We start from the raw sequence: 9450 nt of genomic DNA, 5'->3' as shown, positions 1-9450 counted from the left end.
ACAAGCAGAACCGCCCATAATACAATATTAGCACAACAAACATGGCCGGTGTACATAGAGGGTGCTGGCTATTTGGACTTGGTCAGGGGCCTCTGTAATGACCTATTTTCATAGTGGTCTCCAGGCTGTGGAGCCTAAAGGTGTTGTCCGGTAAAAACTGCCTTATCCCCTGTTCACAGGATTGGGGATGAGTACCTGGTCGCGGGGCCCGGGGCTCAGACTGTAGACAGCATGTGCTCCATTCATTTGCTGAGTGCTGTACTCTGGTATCTCCGGCGCTCGCATAGAAAGCTAAATCATTTTTGGTACCAGAAAGTTAAAGGGGTACTCCGGAGGAAAATAGAATGGCGTCAAATCAACTGGTGCCAGAAAGTTATACAGATTTGTAAATTATTTCTATATAAAAATCTTAATTCTTCCAGTACTTATCAGCTGCTGTATACTCCATAAGAAGTTGTGTAGTTCTTTCCAGTCTGACCACAGTGCTCTCTGCTGACACCTCTCCATGTCAGGAACTGTCTGTGTGGTGGCCCAGTACAGGAGTTGCACCCCTGTACCCTTGCTGCCCTGTCAGGCAGCCTCCATACAGTGTCACCTGCCCCCCCCCCCTGCATCTGTTTCCTTTGTATGTGTGTTATCTCCTGTAATGTACCTTTAAGGTGTTATAGGTTTAAAAATAGTTGACATGTGATTAACCTGATGTCATGTGATTGTAACCCAGCGAAGTGTCAGTGACCATGTGACCTGAGGGTGACCTATGGCTGTGCTTCCCAACCAGTGTGCCTCCAGCTGTTGCAAAACTACAACTCCCAGCATGCCTGGACTCTTCATGACAACTCTCATCCGTCAAGATGGGTTTCTGGTTTCTCCAAAACAAGCTGCAGATCCCGCACCAGATATGGGGTTCGGGGGTGACGTGACTTCCTTCTAGGGTCTGCATGGAGCGCAGGGTGGACACACCTACAGAAAGAAGAAAGCCCTTAATAGTGCAAGTAGAACAGACAATAGAGCAGTGTTTCCCAACCAGGGCGCCTCCAGCTGTTGCAAAACTACAACTCCCAGCATGCCCGGACAGCCAACGGCTGTCCGGGCATGCTGGGAGTTGTAGTTTTGCAACAGCTGGAGGCACACTGGTTGGGAATCACTGACCTATGGGACCCCTCCTAGTCTCCCCCATATAATCCCTGGGTGGGGCTAGCTCGCTCTCTTGGAGCTCTGCTGAGTTGCAGTGAGGTCAGGTCCTAGGTGTCTGGAGTCCAGAGGAGCCTAAAGTCAGTGGACAAGCCACGGATTCTCAAGTCCATTGCCCCACAGGTCAAGTCAAAGCCTGGTAAGCTACAGAAGGGATGTAGTCTGCCATAGTCAAGTCAGTCCAAGTCATCCTGTCTCAAGTCAGCGTGGCCCTGTATCCAAATTGTATAAGTCCCAGCAAACCCTGTGGTCTCTGAAGTCACTGGTCACCTCCGTGGGCCTAGCCAAGCTGTATAGACGGTTACATCTGTCTGACTCAGTAAAGCTCCCGCTGTTCCGTAACTTGGGGTCACAGTCATTGCTTGCCACCGTGCCTAGCCCAGGATCCAGTGGTATTCCTTCGGGTGGTGTAGAGGATAAACCACACCCTGGCGTCACAAACACAATGGGTTAAAGGGGTACTCTGGTGGAAAACTTTTTTTTTTTAAATCAACTGGTGCCAGAAAGTTAAACAGATTTGTAAATTACTTCTTTTAAAAAATCTTAATCCTTCCAGTACTTATTAGCGGCTGAATACTACAGAGGAAATTGTGTTCCAAAAAGAAAATAGAGCTCTCTGCTGACATCACGAGCACAGTGCTCTCTGCTGACATTTCTGTGCATTTTAAGAACTGTCCAGAGCAGGAGAAAATCCCCATAGCAAACATATGCTGCTCTGGACTGTTTCCTCTGTAGTATTCAGCAACTAATAAGTACTGAAGGATTAAGATTTTTATATAGAAGTAATTTACAAATCTTTTTAACTTTCTGGCACCAGTTGATTTAAAAAAAAAAAAAATAAAAAGTTTTCCACCGGAGTACCCCTTTAATGCCATCTGCCCCTAGGGTAATTCCATCTGCACTCATCACATCCTCACCACATCTGGAACAGGAGAGGTTTGCTATGGGGATTGGCTTCTACTCTGGACAGTTTCTGACACGGACAGAGGTGGCAGCAGAGAGCATTGTGGTCAAAATAGAAAGAGCTACACAACTTCCTGTGGAGAATACAACAGCTAATAAGTACTGGAAAGATTAAGATTTTTATATAGAAGTAATTTACAAATCTGTATAACTTTCTGGCACCAGTTGATTTAAAAACATTTTTTTCCCTCAGGAAAAGATCAGTGCGTGACACTCTGGCCTTAAAGGGGTACTCTGCTGCTAGACATCTTATCCCCTATCCCGTGATCTCCCGCAGCAGTGGTCATGACGCCTATTCTTGACTATGGGAGGGGGCGTGTCGGCCTCCCATAGACCTTACTGAAGGGGGCCTCTGGCTCAGAGCGTTCTGAATAAAATGTTCACAACGCTGGAGTACCCTTTTAATGAATTCCTCATGAAATGTTGCAAAAAAAAAAAAAAAAAAAATCAGCTATACTCACCTTACAGATCTTCAGCCGCTTCAAGTCAATGCTGGAGCCAGTGATCGACTGAAGTGGTCACATGTCCGTATTCAAAAGGCACCGGGAAGTAGCGTTTGTTGGGGGACCCTTGAGGTGTCAGAATGGGCGCAACATTTTAAAATGACCTTATCCATGACTATTTGACCCCCCCTTAAAAACCAAAAGTAACATTCACACTAGAGATGCGTTAACCAAACGGAACTTTATTTTACCCAGTTCTCTCCCGATTGCCACCGATCACAGGGTTTACAGTCGGATTCAGAAGAGCAATTACAACATAAAACAATTGAAACAGGCGAGATGTAAAAACAATGAAATGTGCCAAGTTTTCTCTCGCAAACTCTGGAGAACAGGAACGAAAAGAAAATATATATAGATATAGAAGCAGAAAATTCTTTAAAATTTAGGCTTTATGAAAACTATAGACTCTTCACTGCGCCAACAGATTCTGCATCACGTGCGCCCTCCGACCTCTTCTTCTCTTAGCAAAAATAGTTTTAGACTTTTATATATCTCTGCGTATAGTTTTTTTTTTTTTTTTTATCTGAGTACAAAATAAAATCGGATTGGAATATTAGAATTTTTCATTATTTGATTTCAATAAAAAAAAAAATATTATAATAGTGGTTATATCTAGTGGTACCATTCAGGCGTGGTTTGGGGTAAAGCCAACATTCACACAACGCTGATCGCCTAGATCGCTGGTCTGCCGCGGTTTAGAATGTGTCTTATACAAAAGTCAAGCTTTATCTTATTTTTAAATATTTAAGTAAAAAAGTAGGTTATTCTCAAAAAAATAGGGATTTTGTACTGGGATCATTTTAATTTTTTTTTATTAAAAAAAATAAATTTACTAATTTTTACGTGCAGGAGTGCAGTGCTCTTTTTTTGGTCAGTTTCGCTGGTAGCGCTGTCGTGCAGCAAGATTTAAGAATTTAAGAATCAAGAGTTAAAGGGGTACTCTGGTGGAAACTTTTTTTTTTTTTTTTTTTTTAAATCAACTGGTGCCAGAAAGTTAAATAGATTTGTAAATTACTTCTATTAAAAAAAACTTAATCCTTCCAGTACTTATTAGCTGCTGAATACTACAGAGGAAATTACTTTCTTTTTAGAACACAGAGCTCTCTGCTGACATCATGGGCACAGTGCTCTCTGCTGTCATCTCTGTCCATTTTAAGAACTGCCCAGAGCAGGAGAAAATCCCCATAGCAAACATATGCTGCTCTGGACAGTTCCTAAAATGGACAGAGATGTCAGCAGAGAGCACTGTGGTCGTGATGTCAGCAGAGAGCTCTGTGTACCAAAAAGAAAAGAATCTCCTCTGTAGTATTCAGTAGCTAATAAGTACTGGAAGGATTAAGAATTTTTAATAGAAGTCATTTACAAATCTGTTTAACTTTCTGGCACCAGTTGATTTAAAAAAATAAAATAAATAAAGTTTTCCACCGAAGTACCCCTTTAAAAAAAATAAAGAAAATGTTTATATATATAATTTATTTATATGTGTGTGTGTATATGTGTATGTATATATATATATATATATATATATATATATATATATATATATATAATTATGTAATTTTTTTTTTTTCATAGCTTGCTTGAACCCGGATGAGGAAAGGAATGGACATGCAAAACTACAACTCCCAGCATGCCCGGACAGCCAACGGCTGTCCGGGCATGCTGAGAGTTGTAGTTTTGCAACAGTTTGGAGGCTTAGGCTCTAGACAATGCTTTTTATAAGTCACAAAGAGAGCGTAGAGAGTCTTAAGCCAAGCAATGCTCCTTTTCATGAAGGAAGAAAGCCGGCTCTCTAGCGCCACCTATTATAGGAACGACGGGAACCAAAAAGCATCCCAATTTTCCTGGTCATGTGACGTTTTTATAACCAATCACATTGCAAGTGCAAAGTCTTATGACTGACACATGGCAGAGCTGCCAAAAAAGTGCAAAAATGTAGATACTAAAAAAACATATATATATCTAAATTTTTGTGCGAATGTTGGCTCCGCCCCCTAAACCATCATCCTGTTGGGAAGTCCTGAGACTGAGGAAGTGTATTAGAAAGCCACCATAGTCCTGAAGTGGAGTGTTCAACCTGGACCCACATGGAGGAACAATTTTATGGGGTGAACTGAATGTCCTATAGGTCTCTTATAGAGGTTATCCAGGAATCAGAAAACAGAGCTGATTTCTTTAAAAAAAAAAACGCTCCCCTGTCTGTCTCCAGGTAGGGTGTGGTCCTGCAGCTCAGTTGAAGTGAATGGAGCCAAGTTTTAATACCCCACCCAACCTGGAGACAGACGGGGAGCTGTTTTTGAAAGAAATTAGCTCTGTTTTTCTATTCCTGGATAACCCTTTTAAGTCTGCATTACTATAGTTCCACTTACCAGGCTCACTGGACATTGGGGTGCCTGCGGCTCGGACCAGAATGCATATGCAAATCAGAAGTATTACTTTGGCACATTTAAATTTTTTTGAGCATTTTTTTTTCCCCATAAGCATGCTGGGAAGTTTAATTCAGTAAAAATCATAGCTTGGTTGGAGAGCCACAGGCGGCCTAACCCCAGTTACCTGGGAGTGAAGCAACTCACCGCACCCTGATAATTATCCTATTTTTATCGCGGGAGAGTAATCTGAGCAACAATTCCTCCTCTCACACCCCCGCCTGACACAGTAGTATCGAAAACATGGTGGTTAGTGAATTCTCCCCGCAAGTGCTTAAGATTCAATTCAGGAAAAATATTGCAGTATAACTGATCGAAAAGCAAAAAAGGAAAAAAGAAAAAAAAATTATTAATAATAATAATAATGATTAAAAAAAAATTAAAATAAAATAATAAAATAAAAAAGGAGAATTACATACTTTGAGATATTCTACCAAAAAAAATTGAAGTTAAACTGACAGAAGCAAAAAAAAGAACCAAAAAAAAAAAAGTTAAAACTGATTAAACTGACAGAAAAAAAAATATAAGTTACAAAAAATATATATATAAAAAAAAGTGAAAGTATATAAAAAAAAATTTAAAATAAAATAAAGGGAAAGTATAAAAAAAAAAAAAAAAAAAAAGGGAAAGTATCAAAAAAAAAAAAAAAAGTGAAAGTATGAAAAAAAAAAAAAAAAGTGAAAGTATCAAAAAAAATTTAAATGAAAAAAAAATGGTATACATACTTCTGGAAATTCTACAAAAGAAAACAGTTTGCAGACTTTTACGAAAAGGTGAAGAGGGATAGTTAATAACACCGACATTTATATTCCCAAACAATCAGTAAAGTGCCCCAAACATGAAGTGGTCGTGCAGAACGTGTGTTGGCAGTATAGCAGCATACGCGCCGATTCTGCGTAAGGTATCGACTATATCGTAAGTCGCGATTGGAAAAGGTAATGAACAAGGTGACCGTGTTTTTTTTTTTTTTTTTTTCTTTGTAAAGGATCGTATTTATAGAGATCCTGCAAACGCTCCCTCGGCTTTTGCAGAGATCCAGATGGAATTAAAGAAAAATTTATAATAATAATGATAAACCAATAAAGTAAATTAAAAAAATAAAAAAATTATACAGAGTGAAACCTTAAAAAAAAAAAAAAAAATTTGAAAAAAAAAAAGCACCGCCCTGAGCACCAGACGACTCCACAAAAGACAATTTTCACATTGACAAAAATGTTTTAGATTAGCTACAGGAATGAAATGAAAACACCAGCCTGCTGGCTCAGGGTAGCGTTGTGCAGTCTGCACCGTTGCGACAAGCGGGTACAGGCGAGCGCGGATCTACCAGGATGGAGACAGGAGCTGCGGCCCGCACAGCTGACCCCCTGGTGACAACTGGTCGCTTATCGGAATGTAGAGAGGAAAGGTTCCAGTACAGAATGCAGTAGAGCGCCCCCTTCAGGTCGGCTCTAGAGGGATTCACCATCCAGCTGTGACTCCCTGCGATTTCTCTACAGCCCTGCTGCGTTGCGTGCACGTGCGTCCTCAAGTATTTTTCCACAGCTCGGCTGTGTTAGGAGACTCCTGCCCGAGGAGTCCTTATATGACAGACCAGCTGCGTCATGTGACCCCCTGCCGGAGGGCGTCTGCAGTCCAGCTGCGTTGCGGTGGGCCCCCTTCCTGCGGGGTGCCTTGTTGACAGTCCAGCTGTTTTTTTTTTCTAAGACCTAGCGTAGGGGCTCGCCCCCTGTTCTGCACTGACGCCTTTCTACGAAGAGCGAAGGGAGATGGAGAGAGTGACCCGGGAGAAGGAAATCATATAGCTTTTCGTGACAATAATGGTACCATAACAGTAAAGATGAAGGAGGTTCGCAACGTCTGCCTGTGAAGTTGAAGCCCTGGATTTTATGCTGCAAAGTTTCCATACCCCATGGACTAATAACATTGGTCACTATGGGATTAAGTATATCAGTGGTCTCCAAACTTTGAACCTCCAGCTGTTGCAAAACTACAACTCCCAGCATGCCCGGACAGCCGTTGGCTGTCCGGGCATGAAGGGAGTTGTAGTTTTGCAACAGCTGGAGGTAAACAATTTAGAGACCTAGGCTCTAGACCAGTGGTTTTCAACCTGCAGACCTCCAGATGTTGCAAAACTACAACTCCCAGCATGCCCGGACAGCCAACGGCATGCTGGGAGTTGTAATTTTGCAACAGCTGGAGGTCCACAGTTTGAAGACCTAGGCTTTAGGTCAATAGGGGGGATAATGTGGTGAGTCTTATAAGCCAAGCAATGCTCCTCTTCCAGAAAGAAGAAAGCTGGCTCTCTAGCGCCACCTAGTTTAGGAAAGCTGGGAGCCTAAATCTTTCCAGCTGCCAATGCAAATTATTCTGGACAGAGTCCCAAATTTCCCAGTCATGTGACATTTTAAACCAATCACATTTGCAAGTGCAAAGTCTTATCTGTAAGTCTCTCTATAGCGCCACCTATTATAGGAATGACGTGAGCCAAAATCAGCTACCACTACGAAAATCCCCGTCCGCTCTCTAGCAGAGAGAGGTCACATGACACTTCAATAAGAGAGATTATAGGGTAGCTTTAGGGGGTGCAGAGGCAGCAGTCGCACTGGCGCCTCGGGTGCCTAAGGGGGTCCCGAAGCACATCTGCCCCTTAAAGGAGATATCCAGTGGTGAAAAACTTATCCCCATTCTAATAATAGGGGATAAGTTTCAGATCGCGGGGGGTCCGACTGCTGGGGCCACCGCTATCTGCTGTACTGGGCCGCGACAGCCCGCGGGAAGGGGGAGTGTTGACCACTGCACGAAGTGTTGGCTGACACGCCCCCTCAATACATCTCTATGGCAGAGCCGTAGCGCTACCTTCGGCAATCTCCGGCTCTGCCATAGCGATGTATTGAGGGGGCGTGTCAGCCGCCGCTTTGTGCAGTGGTCGACACCCGCTATCTGGCCAGCAAGCCGGGGCCCCAGCGGTCGGACTCCGGCGAACTGAAACTTATCCCCTATTATTAGGATAGGGGATACGTTTTTCACCACTGGACTATCCCTTTAAGAGACCAGTATTATCAATGGGGCCCTGTTGCAGATTCTGCTTTGGGGCCCAGAAGCTACAAGCTACGCCTCTACCCCCCCACCCCCTTTCAATTGTTTAGGGTGGAACTTAGTACATACAATAATAGTTTAGGATGTATTCACACATATAGTATCCGGCGCATATTTGAAACTGAAGATGTCAATGTAAACTAAATGACCGAATACCGCTTCAAATCTGCAGCATCAAATATGCGCAAGATACTGTACGTGTGAATACATTACACCTAGTAATAAAATCACATTTCTGGTGCCATACTTCCTATGAAGAATCCCAAAACCGATCCCCGGGTTGCGATTTTGCCCGATTCAGCATTTTCCGAGTCTCCAACCTCACAAGGCAGATGTGGCTCCTCTGAACTGCTGAATGTTAGATCCGTACGGCACGGACACAGACATTATACAGACATTTCAAGGAACATGCAAAAAAAATAACATATAAAAGTAGGCCGCAGTTGTCACACAGTAAGAATGATGCTTTGTCCCCCCCCCTGGTGATGGCGGACTGGGACCGCTGAGAGTCTGGGGTGTCCTCGCCCTGTGCCTGGTCAGATTGGGAGTGATGAGAAGCAGACGAAAACACCGTCACATGCCGGAGAGCTCAAAACACGCTGGATATGTGCACACGACAACTGGACAAGTGCCAGGACGACTGAAGATCAGAGGGACCAGGGGAGAGTCTGCTGCGGCTGCCAGACCTGCGTGTCCTGATCTCTCCTCACATGGGGGAGGACTCGCGGCTGCAGCCTGGAATGATGCGCTTGGCTCTTGGCATGGGACTCCGGACCGGATCCTCGGCCTCTTGAGCATTTAGTGGATTTCGATGACCACAGGCTCGAACACTCCCGCAGAGACTCTGAAAGGAGAGAAAAGTATTCGGTAATGTCTTCTATACACGTGATGAACACCGTACAGCTGAGATCCTACTAAACCCAAGTGTTTAAAGGGGTACTCCCCTAGAAAACATTTTTTTTAAATCAACTGGTGCCAGAAAGTTAAACAGTTTTGTAAATTATAATCTGGTAAGATATAGACCGGCACTGCTGATGGTCCGGGAAGGTGCAAGGGCAGGTGAATAACTTCGACTATGGGTGGTGCTCAATCAGCTGAGCAAAAGTGAAACTTCAATCTTGCAGTGAAGAAATAATGAGATGGCACTCACCACAGTCGTGGTTTCTTATCCTTTATTCGTAAGACATAAAAGGCAGGGGTACGGTGTCAGACAGATGAGCTGGCTAGAACGCCGGGAACCTCCGCATGTAGGTACCTGGCGTCCTAGCCAG

General features: G+C 43.4%; 1 protein-coding gene across 3 annotated transcripts in view; it reads right to left on the bottom strand.

The window, feature by feature from the left end:
* Window positions 1-8104: 8104 nt before the first annotated feature.
* EEIG1 (estrogen-induced osteoclastogenesis regulator 1) overlaps window positions 8105-9450 on the bottom strand; it is a 73030-nt gene continuing 71684 nt past the window's right edge. For all 3 annotated transcript variants that reach the window (XM_056538944.1, XM_056538947.1, XM_056538946.1), the window contains one exon: window positions 8105-9023. In XM_056538944.1, coding sequence (XP_056394919.1) covers window positions 8978-9023 — 46 coding nt within the window. In that variant the 3' untranslated portion in view covers window positions 8105-8977. The remainder of the gene's footprint in view (window positions 9024-9450) is intronic.

This window comes from Hyla sarda, chromosome 9, assembly GCF_029499605.1.
Source record: "Hyla sarda isolate aHylSar1 chromosome 9, aHylSar1.hap1, whole genome shotgun sequence".
In the NCBI taxonomy this organism is placed as follows: Eukaryota; Metazoa; Chordata; class Amphibia; order Anura; family Hylidae; genus Hyla; species Hyla sarda.
Note: the sequence above shows the minus strand (reverse complement) of the source record. Positions and strands in the feature narration are given on the sequence as shown.